The 15,464-nt window shown below is 40.9% G+C and overlaps 1 protein-coding gene across 7 annotated transcripts; it reads left to right on the top strand.

Annotated features, from left to right (window-relative positions):
- Positions 1–202: 202 nt before the first annotated feature.
- vgll2a (vestigial-like family member 2a) lies at positions 203–5,311 on the top strand. Of its 7 annotated transcripts, none has more exons than XM_071413532.1 (4): positions 203–549; positions 2,306–2,576; positions 3,294–3,770; positions 4,387–5,311. In XM_071413532.1, exons 1-4 carry the CDS (start codon positions 463–465, stop codon positions 4,425–4,427), a joined length of 876 nt encoding a protein of 291 aa, XP_071269633.1. In that variant the 5' UTR covers positions 203–462; the 3' UTR covers positions 4,428–5,311. The 7 variants fall into 7 exon arrangements, with proteins under 7 accessions (XP_071269633.1, XP_071269632.1, XP_071269630.1 ...); XM_071413531.1 differs by having other exon boundaries at positions 331–549; positions 4,244–5,311; XM_071413529.1 differs by lacking the exon at positions 203–549 and adding an exon at positions 1,542–1,633 and having other exon boundaries at positions 4,244–5,311.
- The last annotated feature ends 10,153 nt before the right edge of the window (positions 5,312–15,464 follow it).

Genomic DNA, 15,464 nt, shown 5'->3' on the forward strand with positions numbered 1-15,464 from the left:
CAAAGGAATGAATTACAGGTAACAGTTGATATCAGGATTACATTAGACTACAGTCAACATTTGGGATGTTACTAAGCTCTCCAGTAAGTGACCTATCTGGCAGGGCTCCATTGTTCTTAATTTAGCATCACGCAGCTCATGGCAGTAATGAAATGTTTATTGCAGACTTTGGATAAAATACACCTGGTTGTGAAGTGCTTTTGTTCCCTCATTGGTCGGATGCAGGCTCGTCCAGAGACACGTCAAAACGGCTGGCTGTGTAATGTCTTTACTTTTGCCGCCACGCGCTCCTGTCGCACTGACGGTGCGTAAAGACCGAAGGCAGGACGCGCAGCGCAATTGTGATAGAAACGCCGCTCTCCAACGTTCCAAGTTACTTTAACCTCTCCCCGTCTACAATTTCCAATGAAGATTTTGCTTATTCCGTCAAGTTACTATCCGTGAGAATTCGCTTTTTTCGCCATGAGCTGCTTGGATGTTATGTATCAAGTGTATGGTCCACCACCTCAGCCTTATTTTGCCGCAGCGTATAGCCCATATCATCACCAGGTACGTTATTGATGTGTTGTTTAAACTACTGGCAGATTTGGTTCAGGGAAAGTTTTGTCAGACTTTGATGAAAAACTTTCATTGCGCATTATTATAAATCATTTGATTTATCCAGGCCTGCTGTATTTTGGCATTGTCCACTCTCAAAATGATTCTGCATGACAGCCTTCAGTTGATTGTGGAACCAATAGTCCTCCTTACCTACAGTTACACCTATTTAAGAGGAACTTATTAGCCTATTGAAAATACTTACTTTTGATTGATGTTTCCTTAATGAATAATGATAGCCATTCCTCCTTGCATTGTTATTCAGAAGCCTACCTAATTTGCGTGATAATATTTTTAGTTGATAACATATATTTTGTTTTGTTTTAGTTGCTTAGGCTATCGCTCTCCCTCCGTCTTGTTCCTGCAAAATCGAATCACTCAGGCTAAGGCTATTGCATACTTTTCCGTTTATGCTACTGAATTTGATTGTCTTCTATTTCAATTAGGATATTTTGCAATCTGTAAATTATGGGTTAGATAGGCCTATTCAAATATGTAGATTGAAAAGGCCAAGGCCTTTATTAACTTTATTAACCAATCAATACAAAATACTTATGGGTCATTAATAGAGTTTAGGCTTAGGCTATGTTCGCAACTTTTATTAACCGTTCGTCAAGTACAATTATTATTTTATTGTTTTAATCTGTAGGCTAGAATTTAGGACTTTTTACATTTATAATAATTATTTTGTCTGGTCGTTTTCATAAAATGTAATTAGTGCTCTGGTAACGATTTCGTTGGCGCACGTCCTGTGATACATATCTGTAAATTAAGTTAATGCTGCTTGTGCATGCACAACAACCTGTAAGGCGTTTGGGATATTCGGTTTCCAGAAGTGCATTGGTGCTAGGGCCCTCTTAAAGCTGTGCCACTTTCTTAAAACCTCTCACAGTCAATATACAAATTCAGATCTTTGTTTGCACAGAGAGCTGGTTTTCAAATGTCAAATAGTGCGAACGTCTTCTTTAAATGTAGTATGAAGAGGGAAAAGGGAATACTGGGATTCACTTCGACACTTCTCCAAAGCTCACATATGGTGGTGCTACTCTGTTGATTATCTATCCTGATTGCCTAAGTCACTTTTACCCCTACCTACATGTACATATTACCTCAATTACCGGTGACATACTCATTGTATATAGTCCCGTTGTTGTTTTATTGTGTTACTATTTCCTTTTAAAAAGTAAGAACAGTTAGATGTATTTTTTACTCTGCAATGTTGGGAAAGGGCTCGTAAGTAGCCATTTCGCTCTGAAGTCTTAACGTGTTGTATGTGACAAATACAATTTGATTTGAAGGTTCATAATTAAGAAATTAACAGATATGCTAACGGGTTTAAATTGAATAGCTTTGTTCTTGAATCCAACCACTGCCTCCTCTTTGAGTAGGCATGTGAATGAGAGGATAATAAACTTATTAAGTACCTGCCATTTTGAATATAGCCTAAAAAGCGCACAGATGCCACAATATAACGCTAATGCACAACTGTTGGACAATCCCTGAGCCGACAAGTTGAAAAATCTGTTGATGTGCACTTAACCCTAATTTCTCCAGGGTAGCCTTTGGTAATGCCTGGCCGTGACCCACCAAATGATTATGTGCAGGTGAAATTCAAGTTGATAATTGGTAACCTGATGCCTTGATAGGAATTCATGTCAAATGCATGTCAAGGCTATTCAATGCTGACGTTTTTTATCGGATGTTTCAGAAATTGGCATTTTATTCCAAAATGCAAGAAGCGCAAGAAAGCATCAGCGGGGGCAGCTCGTTCTCAAATCTCCCTGGGCCGACGATAAAGGAGGAAGACTGCGCGCGCGAGAAGGATCACCCTCCCGAGGCCGAGTACCTGAACTCGCGTTGCGTGCTCTTCACCTACTTCCACGGGGACATCAGCTCGGTGGTGGACGAGCACTTCAGCCGGGCCCTCAGCCAGCCAACCAGCTACGTCCACGGGTCAACCAGCAACAAGTCCGCACGAGGTAGGCCTACATCCACCTCATGGAGAGGATCACAGAACCACTCCAAACACCTGTCCACGCGGTTTCATTTCATCACAATGACTGTTTTTAGGCTTATAGACTATAATGGATGGCATGTATGTCTTGCATGCAAGTGAATTTTTTTTTGTTTTTTTTTTGTATATTATTGTGTTCACATCTTACTCAAATACACTTCCCTTTAATCTGGATTTTTGGAACAAATCAATGAATCCCCTGTTTTGCTCCCATAGTTTCAGTTTGCAGTCATTCAAGTATCACAAAGTAAAACATTGATTGAAAGGCAGTTGAAAACAATAACACGCTGTTCTGTGGAATGTAGGGCTCAGACTTATTCACTATATTGTAGGGTAATTTGTAGTGAGGGTTTGGTAGGCTTTAATTTGTTCTGTTGCATATTACTCCCTTAATGAATTAATTTCAAATGTAATTATATGACCAATATTATATAGCCAACCATTCTCCAATTTTGATCAACCTTCAGGAATAACTGACAACAACCATATTTATCCATGCATCTCTTTTTCATGTTTTCCTTTATTTCATTCTTTCAAATTAATTGATAATTGAATGATCATAGTTGTTTTTCTGCCCTATTCTCAGAACTGGCTTATTGATCCTCACCCACAGATACATTCATAGTCTTTACCACTTAATTGATCTGTGATTGAGCATTTCAATGTGTCTGTGGATTCCCAGATGGATTATTCCCGATGAGCCAGAGGAGTTTCCCCCCATCCTTCTGGAACAGTGCGTACCAGCCCTCGTCCCTGAGCAGTGCCTTAGGATCCTCCTACTCAGACATACCCTTCCCTGGGGACCCCTACTCCTCTGCCTCCCTACACAGTCACCTCCACCAGGCCACCCCAGAGCCCTGGCACCACTCACACCACCACCACCACTCTTACTCACTCGGCGGGGCCATCGGCACCCAGGGCTCTCCCTACCCTCGACCCAGCATGCACGAAGTCTACGGCACGCACTTTGACCCCCGTTACAGTTCTCTGCTGGTGCCCTCTGTCCGGCCACACCGGCTCCCTCCATCCACTGTCCCCGGACCCAGTGCCTCACCGTGTGACATTGGGAAGAGCGAGTCAGCCAGCTCGGCCTGGACTGGGGCGTTCACAGGGGCAGGGGCAGACATCAGCCAGAGCATCGGCCTCAATGTGGATGCAGGTAACAACAACAGCAATAACAACAACAGCACACAACATGCAGTGTTAACTCTTCATAAAGGACTAGCTGTTCCAAGTGCACTTCAGAATAGCCTGCATAATTTCATTTTCCTCAAACATTCATGACTACTATTGTATGCTCTACAATTCATTTAATGCAAAAGTTCAGAAACGGTGTGACGCCTTACATCGGGGGTTATGCTTACATTCATAACATTATGCAGGGTTTTGTTCTCCCCGGGGGAAACAGTTGTCTTGTCAAGGCCACTCTCCAACACTAAGAAAGACAATGTATTTATGGGTTTAACAGGTTGAGTTCTCTGTCTCTTCTTTCTCCTGGGAGTCAATATGCTTTTACACTTTTCTGCTTAAGGGCTTCCTGCTTCTGCATATAAGCCATTTGGTCTCCCTCTTCCTAATCCCTCTCTTGCCCTCCCTTTTTCTTTTCTCTCTTTTCTCTCTCTTTCCTCTCAGGTCTGCAGGCCCAGGATAAGAGCAAGGACTTGTACTGGTTTTAAAGCTCTGCTGCCTTCCAGGCCTGAGCTGGCCTCTGTGTTTTTCTGCACTGTATGATATTGACAGACATTTTCTGTAACAGATTCTAATCTCACTTGCAGCTCGATGCTACACCTTCAGTGGCGGAAACATCCTCAGCTGAAATTACTCCATTGTGGATACTCTCTGCTGGAAATGCAGTGGACAAGGGAGAGAATCTAACACTCAGTCTCTCCTACTTAAGAGAAAGGAGGGAAAAACCATGCAGGACTTGCTGGACAGCTTGCTAGAAATGCTCTGTGGTGTGACTGACAAATGTTATCTGGCCAAGACTGAACACTTTCCCCCAAAGAGGACACTTGTTGAAAAAGAAAAGAGTGAAACTGGAACGTAAAAATTTTGATTTGACCAGAGCATACTCGAAGACTGGAAAAACACTATTTGCTATTGTGGTTGGTTTTTTTTATCTATGAAAGGAGAGGAGCAAGAGAGAGGAGCATTCTCTAACATGACTGAAGTGAGCAGCGGCTATTTGAAGCCATTTGACTCTGTCTTGCTCCCCAGCAGCTGTCAACGACAACTGTTTCAGTACTCAATGGACACACACAATTGTAGTGTCACTGCACAGTGTTTGACCAGGGGCTCTGGACTTCATAAATTGAGCATTTTGTCAAATCTGGACCCCGACCCATTGGGAACAACTGGTTTGACTGGTGATTTTGAGGTGCGGGGTGGACAGGAGGTAGCAGAAGTGGACATGCACAACTGTGCTATGTATGTCTGTGTGCCATATCTGGGCAGTGCTACAGTATATGTGATCTTTATGTACTTATTCCTCATTGTTTTTCAGTCATCCCAGGTATAAAGCAAAGTCAAAATCAAACAGTCATTATCCATGGTATATTGTATTGTGAACATATTAATATATTGACCTTTTAAAGTATTTTTTCTTGATACAGTTGTAATGTAATGTCAATGTGTTGTATGCCTCAGCCTGTAATTATAAAGCAATGGGACAATGTGATTAAAACTCAACTTTAGACTCTGTGTTCACGCTCAACTGATTATTTAGGCGAACATGTATACGGTAGATAAAATGCGTAATCTATAGAATACACAATTTCATAGACAGTTCATTTGAAAACTATCCTGTTTTGATGTGAGTTCTCGTTAATTTCCCCAATTATATAATGTATACAAAATAGATATCGTTCAGCCATCTGCAAGCACAACTTAAAGGAAAATTCCACCCCAAAACGATCTTTTGGTATTTGTTTCATTAGTCCATTGTTGACAAAAATGTTTTGCTTATCAGCAATCAAGTTCTCAAGATATGTAACCTTCAAAATATAGAAATCATCCCCTATGATGCAATTTGCATCATGTGATGCTGTGTTTTGCATCATATGACAACAATGGACTAATGAAACAAATACCAAAAGATAGTTTTGGGGTGGATTTTTCCTTTCGGTGTTCAATTTTTACCTTCCACTAATGCATTGTCAGCGTACTGGGGTTTGCATTCATCTTAAATCATTCTCTTGTAGATACTGAATGCTGATGCTTCAACTTGTCAATGTAAAGACATATTTCTAAAGGGCAGTCAATACCGAACACCAGCAAAAGTCTATGAAGTATTTGTACAGAATAGTATTTGACCTTGTCTGGAAGAATACTATTCAAGAACATTCAAGTAAGATGTTCTTGAAGAGCTACTTTATTAAGGAAAAATGGACTATGAGTGTGATATGTGGTTGTCCCACCTAGCTATCTGAGGATGAATGCTTTAACTGTACGTCACTCTGAATAAGAGCGTCCGCTAAATGACTCAAATGGAAGAGGCCAGGGATATTTCTTTCACGATATTCAACTCCGTCTCTATTTTCTCCATGGACATACTTTTCTCCTTGAAGACATACAAAAGACTACATACAAACAGGCCACAATTAACACATAACTTAATAATCGGCGGGAGAAAAAGCAATGGAACGGTCATAAGAGTCAGGGGGCTGAAAAGGAAATAGGTGGAAGAAAAGACCTTTCCAACAAATTCAAACAAAAGAAAGTGTGATGCTGCCGTCATGTGTTCCCTTTCTTGGTTGTGTTCCAGTTTAGCACTGGACAGCTGTAGATTAATATCAGCTTCTGACAAAAGTGATGAATGACAAGAGAGAGGTGGAGGGTCTCACTCCCCGGAGAACCTCTAACAAAGGAATATTTTCAGAGACATTTGTGTTTTTAGCAGTTAATGGGATAACGTGCAATTGGCAGGTAAAATAGGCCACATGCATTGTTTGGGTCAATTAATTACTACATCTAGGCTAAGTGGAAAATTATTGATGCGTTTTAAATCTATTAGTGTGTGTGTTCTTATAACATTATTGGTAGCCTAACATCAAAGTGTGGGCTATTCAGCGACATAATGGGTAAAAACAATGCTTGTTTAAATGGGATACATAGCCTACTATGAAAAAAAGGGCATAGCATAATAGATTGGTGTGTAGGCAATAACAGACCAATGTTTTGTTTGAGTGTGCCACCCAGAACTGTGCATATGGAAAACGCGAGTCTTGTTCCCATGCCGTCGGCACCACATGTCTGACTCGGACCTGTTGCAAAGCGTGCGAGCAGGCTGGTCCTCGGAACACACGACGGGACACTGGATACGCTTTCGTGTCGCTATTAGGAATATTTGTGAGGTTAACACATAAACTGAAAGCAGGAACTCGTACATTTTTGGTTGCTATAGAGATCGAGCGGAGCTGTCATTAACATTATCCTAAAAACACCATTTATGGAGTGTGTGATCTGGCTCCAGTTGTCACTGTGCATGACCTTCAGCCTCTGTGGGACAATGAGCTACCACGGAGTTACCGCAAGTCAGCACAAAGACAACAGGAGCACTGCCTCCGCTATTCCAGCACCATCTCAACTTAAGCATTTAAACATCAAATCAGCAAAGCTATATATGCTTCGTTTAGTACACTGAAAACAAAATTAAAGATACCAAAAACAATTTAGTCCAATCAATGTTGCTAAATATTATGTCCATGGTACTTATTTCTGTCTGTGTATGTCTGTGTGCGTGCGCAAGTAAAAAAAAAAAAAAAAAAGAATAGTTGACTCATCCTACTTGTAGACTGGTTCAATGCCAATCCCATCCTCCTCTCTTTCAGGTTGGAAAAACGGTCTATGGCTCTGTCCTACAGTATGCTTTTAGTTTTCATAGGCTACCTAGCTAAAATGTTTGTTAGCTTAACTTCCTTGCATGGTCAAAAATTAACCAGCTAAGTTAGCTAGCTAGTTAATGTGAGCCTACTAGGCTACATCTAGGCTACATATTGAACTTCAATTGTCTCAGGCCAGTGACAAAATATATGAATTTATGGTTAGATCAGAATTGCCATCATAATCATTGGCCTGTACAGAGAATTTAGTCAAAACCACCAGTCCAAATCCCCATCTCCATCCATGGTTTAGGAAAAGCGACAGTTTAGCAAGCTAGCTACTGCAGGACATAAACACAAGCAGACCAGAATCAGACACGTTTTTCTGACAATGAAGATGTTTAGCTTAGGATGTGATTTGATTGGTGTGAAGCCAAATCCGAACTGGCCTCCCTTGGGGGGCATTTGCTGCGCCAGGACAACCCACAGTTGAGCTCAGTTCAACGCTGATTGGCTAATATATATTTTTTTTAATTATCAAGGGAGGCCAACTGCTTACTGGCATCAATCAATCAAATGCTAGTGAGGCAACATGTCATACTCTTTTGTTCCAAACAGAATCAGATACATGGGCTACACATACTGAGACAGAACTGCGCAGTTTCTCTCTCTCGGATGATTTCTCAGGTGGGATTCAGCCACTTGCGAATTGACCGAAAATTATGAAAACAGAGAGATTAAAATTATTTTATATATATATTTTTCTTGGTCAAGTATTTGGGGAAGCCTGGCTTCCCTTGACATCCATGAAAACTCGTCACTGCCTACCATAAGACATTTTGATCACTGTGCATATTAATTACTTTAGGCTTCTTCAATATGCAAAGAAGTATATCACTTCTACAGTGATTGGTAGGCTATTATATGCATACATACTCAAGTAAGAAAATGTTCCTACACTGGCCTTCTCACTATGGTCTCATAAAATGTGCACCTACACTGTGGACAGTTTATTTGTGCTTGCCAACATAGAAGGTATGCATCAACACATCAGTTTAGCATGTGTGCTTAAAATGACATAAACCTGTAGGGGTTTGTCACAACCATGCAAATAAACCATTGTCACTATTTACATTTGTTTGAGAATATCATTACCCTCAGAATTAAAAAGTGCATCTGGGATAATCCATCCTGCACAGTTGGAGCGAGGCTTGCCTTGTAATATAACCTCCGAGAGTTGAAATATGATTCTAAACACATGCCAGGCTAAATGGCAGAAGGCATTATGTTTTTTATTTAGTCCATGAATTAGGCATAGTGTGATCTATCGCCAATGCTTGACTTGTACTGAAATAGGTGCCTGTACTCATTTTGAGTGCTGCTACTGTTTATATTTAGATGCAGGAGCTCCGCAATACTTTTGAGCTAATATTCCGTAAGAGGAACAGGAGCTCAAGCATTGGAGGTGCCGGTACTCAGCTCCGGTGACCTCCTGCCCAAGTCAAGCACGGTCTATCACACAGACTCAGCTTCACCATCACACGCACTGCCATGCTCGCATTGCCACAGTCGGTTCTCTCTTTGCAGCGGCAGCGTTCCACAGCTCAGATTAATGTTAATCAAGTCACGTTCAGCCTTGTCTCCGTCATAGTCCTACTGGGTAGAGTATATGGCTCGGTCTCTCCCCAAACTCAAGACAGGATCACTTACATGTACCACCTGAGATACTGGTAATGTGCTACATGCAGCCATGTGTCGCAGTAATGTCTTATTTTCAACTCCATTCATCTTGTTTTGCGAGGAGCCCTCATGACCACCATTATAGCATGTCATCTCTTTAGCCTCTGTTTCTTTCTTTGTCTTTCTTCATGGCTCAGGAATCCATCAAATAAAGGTGAATTAAAAAAAAAAAATGTATGGACTAGCTGCTGTCAACGGTTCAAATTAATTAATGGAGGCTGTTTATGGAAGAAAGGAAAAATCAATCATGGACCTCTGTAATGCACTGATGGTCAACAATATTAATTAGTGGGCCGTTAAAAAGGTCACAGGCCAAAAGACAACTATTGACAACATGAGAAACTCGCACAATATATCTCAATAATTAATAAGGTTAATGATTTCTACAGTATATCGTCATCTGTGTCTGTGAGCTCACTTTTGTATTAAAAAACTTTGATGATACAAATCGCTAGGGAAGATTATTTTCTCATGAAATTAATTAATGTCAAGGGCCAGACAAAAACCTCCCGGTGGGACAGTTATTACCCTGGGGCCTCTGTCATAGTATTACTGTTGTAATGCCTGCTACTTGGCCCTTTCACCACCATTGAACAAAGGAGTCGGATGTTGGAGTTTGTATGATACCGCCTCTCCCTAGTTGTAGAGGAATGCCAACCACACTAATGCTGGAGCTGTAAAGCAGCTCTATATGACATTCAGACCATCCACATGTGCCACATGGCTGGCGATTCTCACACCATAGCCATTGGCATTTTTCTCATTAGTCAACATAAGCACTACAAATGCGAACTTGGAACCATGTCAATACAGGAGCATCATGCTGAAAAAGATCAGACCCCCTGATGGTGCTATGGAGCAAACTTTTTATAAAACATGCTTTTAGGTGAATATTTAATTTAGGCTGCTATTGATTTGAATGTATTTTAAAGCCAGCAATTCAGCATATCCATCTACGTACTACACAGCTAGAGTGGTTACTCCTCTACCAAGACTCTGTATTATCTTAAGTTTGACCTCAAACTGACATTCCATGTCTCAAGGTGGATAGAGGATGTTCCTGAAATAAGAGCTGATAAAAGATCATCCAAACCATTTTAGTCAACTGGTCTGTGGGGGACCTCTATTCTCCTTTGGGGTCTACTTTAGAATGGTTTATGGCAGACAAATGGTGATACACTTTTAAAAATGTGGGGTTCAATAAGGGTTCTTCTAAGATCCTCAAAGTTCTTTGAAGAACCTTAGGGTTCTTGGCACTGAAAATTGCCCCCAAAATGTTCTCCCAAGAACCCCATAGGAAGTGGGGTTCATCGAGGAACCTCCTTAGTTGGTGGGGGTTCTTGCAGGAACCTAACTGCCCGACTGAAACATTTGGATTTGAATTTGAAAAGACAGCAAGTTGCAGGCACTTAACTGAAAAATCTCCTCAATTTAAATTAAGGTTTGTCTCTTGTACGATCTAAATTGACATTGTTTTATGATGATACCATCTATCTTTTCATATTTGTGCAAATCTTTCTAAAACAGAACATGGACACAACTCAATGGATATCAATCAACAGAGGTAAGAATATGCATGCTATAAGAATATGTTGAAGGCTAGATGTATTGGGTGCAGATGACTGAACTGTTTACTTTTTTGTTTGTGTCTGCAGGGAGAGACAAGGAGGCATACAAAGGTATTTCAATTAGTGTTGGTATGTTATGCAAATAACATGTACCATCCTCCTCCCTATCCTCTTCAATGAAAATCACATAGGCCTTGTAACGGCTCTCGTCGGAATGAGTGGACCAAAGCGCAGCGTGGAAAGTGTTCATGATTTTATTGATCAAAGAAACACTCGAACAAAGTAACAAAACTAAAGCGAACAGTTCTGTCAGGTAAACAGAAAATGACTACCCACAAAACACAGGTGGGAAAAAAGGCTGCCTAAGTATGATTCCCAATCAGAGACAACGATAGACAGCTGCCTCTGATTGGGAACCACACTTGGCCAAAAACAAAGAAATAGAAAACATAGAATGCCCACCCTAATCACACCCTGACCTAACCAAATAGAGAAATAAAAAGGCTCTCTAAGGTCAGGGCGTGACAGGCCTCTACATTACGGACGAGGTATGTGTATGAAAACCATTATCAAAACAGTGTTTTTTCATTCACATTCACCACAAAAACAAAGATATGAATACTGTTGTGAGCATGTTAAACATCTGTATAATTTGTTAAACATCTGTATAATTACTATTTTGGGGATTCACAGACTTCAACCTCCTTACACCTCTGATGAAAATCATTCTGGCTATGGATTTGGAGAACATCAGCACATTAACATCAACACGCCAGAGGATATATGCATTGGACTTGGTGCTCAGCTGTGAGTTTACTTCATATTTGGATTTTTAAAATTCTGCTTTGCCACTAAAATCATAATAAACACTGACAACTGAAATATTGTGTTATTGTTGTTATGCATGTTATTAATAATAATAATAATAACGGGAAGGTAGGGGTAGTTTAAAAAAAAAAACGCAAAAGGTTCTTCGAGGATCCATTATAGGGGGGTTACTCCACAGCTTCAATTTTAAGAACCCCTAAAGCATACTCCAGGAAACTTGTCTTTTCAGAGTGTAGGAGCTGATGTCATTTTGAACTCACGTAGATCTGAAGGCATGTCGTTCATCATGTAAAACGTACTAACTATAGAACATCACAGTGTAATTACATTTATAAACATTACACAAGTTGGACTTTATTATCGAAGACCCAATAAAGATTTGTTTTGGAGTGCGTACAGAAGCTTTGGCCCACTCTGTCGTGCCTACACACAACGCCTATATTTCATCAATATAGAAATTACATGTCTAGATGGACCTGAAAAAACAGACAGAAGAACTCAAAATCTGTGGGGGAGAAGTGTTTACTTTTACTTTTCAGCCAGGGAACTCCACTTCCATCTCAGCACTGATTTATGAAGTTTGGAGTAAACCTGTGTTAAGTGAGAATATCCTATTTCACTGCAGCACTCACTGTTTGCATGTTAACTGGGCTGGAACACTCCTAACAATGGGAAGGAATCATCATGTCTTGTTCTGGGAATTCTTCGCATATCTAATACGCTTCGCTACAGTCCTCTGGGTGGGAGAAACAAAGTCTGTGGTTACAAACGACTGAAGAAATGTCACTGGAAGGTGAAAGAAGATCTTGTACCATGAATGAGGCCTCAACGACAAATTGTTGACATTGGAGAGAGTATTTGTTAACGCACCTTTGTGTAAGAGTTTTGATGGACACACGAGTCTAAAACAATGGACGGGGGAACGGGGAAAACACACTTTCAAGTCCAACAGCCAATGGCAGAGTTAAAGCTTCAGAGCTGTGAACTTCAGCCACAAAGTTATCGACTTTCCACCTGCCGCCAGAGGAAGAAATCACTGGTTTTATTCCATAGCTTTATTTAACTTCCCACTTTAGCCAACAATGACTGTCACCATCCCCTGTGGAGTGTATACCGTAAGAGAGACTAACTAAATGTGAATTTACAAACACAAAGAGTTTCTCTGGAACTGGAGCGCCTTGGTGAAATGCATGCATCAACAAAGTCATTGACAACCTACATTAACAAATCACAAAATGTATGATCATGTTGTCACACACTTAATATGTTGTGAAATCTGTTATGTATTGTAATGTTTTTAAAATGTATAACTGTCTTCATTTTGCTGGACCTCAGGAAGGCAGCAGCTAATGGGCATCCATAATAAATACAAATCTGCAATTACTGACCAGAAATGTGGGACATTAAAGGAGAGAAGAAAAATTAGGGAGTGTTGAAAAATATCTGTGGTGATCGCTGGCCAATACTTTACAGCCAAAACTGTCTGTTGCTGGATAAATCAAATGTTCTTGGAAAACATACAGTCAATTTGTCAGGGTTGTGCGCTACTGGTGGAGAAGTCAGGTGCAGGAGAGCAGAGAGTTGTGAACAGGCGCACACTTTATTAGGCAGAGTGTGATAATGTTGCGTTAGGAGTCAGGCGCAGGAGAGCAGAGATGTCTGAGAAGCGTACTTTAATTGGCAAGTCCACCAACACAGGTATGGCACAATCAAAAAAGTTAAACGCCCTCCACAACAGAGAACCCGTACAAACGCACGGAGGAACAAATAAAGCTCCGACAATAACACACTCTTATAAATCCGTGAAAACAAGAAATGGATGCATAACATCACCGAGCACATCACAATAAAAGAATAATCCCGCACAAACCTAGGCAGGCAACAGGGTAACTATATATACACAGAAATTAAGGCAAATGAAACCAGGTGTGAAAAGAACCAAAGACAAAACAAACAGAAAAGGAAAAAGGGATCGTGATGGCTAGTAGACCGGCGACGTCTACCACCGAGCGCCGCCCGAACAGGGAGAGGAACTACCTTCCGTGGAAGTCGTGACACAGAGGCAATAAAACAGACAGACGCCACTGCGTCAAAACCTCCAGCCAAAGGTAAAAAGTGCAAGGCGCGAAACAGTCACAAAAATAAGCAAATGTTTAACAATTAAACATCCTTCGTGGAATACAGAGGAAAGACCAGCCTGGTGCGTAACATGAAACACATAACAAAAACAATTCCACACAAAGACATGGGGAGGAACAGAGGAATAAATACATGCAGTGTGATTAGGGAATGTAAACCAGGTGTGCAGGGAACAAGAAAACAAATGGAAAAATGGAGAGGAGATGGCTAGAAAGCCGGTGACGTCGACCGCAGAACGCCGCCCGAACAAGGAGAGGAGGCGACTTCGGCGGAAGTCGTGACACAATTGTTGTTAAAGATGGAGACTCATGATCAACCAGATGAAAACACAGATAATGCATTTTAGAAAACCAGGTACTAAGAGAAGTGTTTTTCAGTTTTGGTGAAGACATTCTTGAATTTACTAGCAATTATAAATATTTGGGTCTCTTTATTGATGAACATATTACCTTTCTATATGAAACATCTGCCCTGGCCGAATCAGCAAGTAGAGCTCTTATGGAAAACAAAAACACTCAAAGATATTGGTTATGCTATGTGTTCCAAACTGTATCAGACATGCTTGTGTCCTGTTCTGGACTATTCAGCAGGAATGTCTGAATTTTTCAACAGTCTGACTGTGAACATCTGTACGAAAACCAAATGAAGGGAGACATAGATATGATCATAAAACAACTGTTGATGCAATATGAAGAAAATGGGTGGAGGAGATTATTCGTAAACCCAAATTGAGAACCTTTTGGTTGATTAAGGGTGAATTTGTGTGTGAGAGACATATTATGTATAACCTACCTAAAAGCAAGAGATCACTATGTGCACAGGTAAGATGGCGCCGGAGAAGAAGGCAGACGTTTTACGTGTCTCCAACCGATTGTGTTTTTTGTTCGTTTATTTGCGTTTTTTGTAACTTATTTTTTTACTTATTTTGTACATAATGTTGCCGCTACTGTCCCTTATGACCGGAAATAACTTCTGGACATCAGGACTGCGATCACTCACCACGGACTGGCAGAATCAATTTTTTCCTTTAACAAGTCTGACGAGCACGACTCGAACGATATACTGCTTTCTCAGGATGAGGCCCAGATCCCCGAGATTTGCGTGAAGAGGAGGCAGAGAAAAAGGGTCCAGAGGGCGGGCTGCTTTCTGAGAATTCGTAGGCGATCGAAAAAACCACCACATCCTTCCACCCTACTAGCAAACGTGCAATCTTTGGAGAATAAAATCGATGACCTACGCACAAGATTAAATTACCAAAGGGACATTCAAACTTGTAATATCGTACGTTTCACGGAGCCATGGCTGAACGACGACACTATCAACATACAGCTGGCTGGTTATACGCTGTACCGGCAGGATAGAACAGCGGCGTCTGGTAAGACAAGGGGTGGCGGACTATGTATTTTTGTAAATAACAGCTAGTGCACCATATCTAAGGAAGTCTTGAGCTATTGCTCTCCTGAGGTAGAGTATCTCATGATAAGCTGTAAACCACACTATCTACCTAGAGAGTTTTCATCTGTATTTTTCGTAGTTGTTTACATACCACAACAGTCGGAGGCTGGCACTAAGACAGCATTGAATGAGCTGTATTCCGCCATAAGCAAACAAGAAAACGCTCACCCAGAGGCAGCGCTCCTAGTAGCCGGGGACTTTAATGCAGGGAAACTTAAATCCGTTTTACCAAATTTCAATCAGCATGTTAAATGTGCAACCAGAGGGGAAAAAAACTCTGGACCACGTTACTCCACACACGGA

Source organism: Salvelinus alpinus, chromosome 8, assembly GCF_045679555.1.
Source record: "Salvelinus alpinus chromosome 8, SLU_Salpinus.1, whole genome shotgun sequence".
NCBI classification, from domain to species: domain Eukaryota; kingdom Metazoa; phylum Chordata; class Actinopteri; order Salmoniformes; family Salmonidae; genus Salvelinus; species Salvelinus alpinus.

What these genes read in the sequence shown, in the direction of transcription:
- vgll2a (XM_071413531.1), top strand. Translation starts at nt 463, where the DNA reads ATGAGCTGCTTGGATGTTATGTATCAAGTGTATGGTCCACCACCTCAG. An exon ending in ATAGCCCATATCATCACCAG is followed by an intron (nt 550 to 2,305) that starts GTACGTTATTGA and finishes CGGATGTTTCAG; the next exon opens with AAATTGGCATTTTATTCCAA. An exon ending in CAGCAACAAGTCCGCACGAG is followed by an intron (nt 2,577 to 3,293) that starts GTAGGCCTACAT and finishes GTGGATTCCCAG; the next exon opens with ATGGATTATTCCCGATGAGC.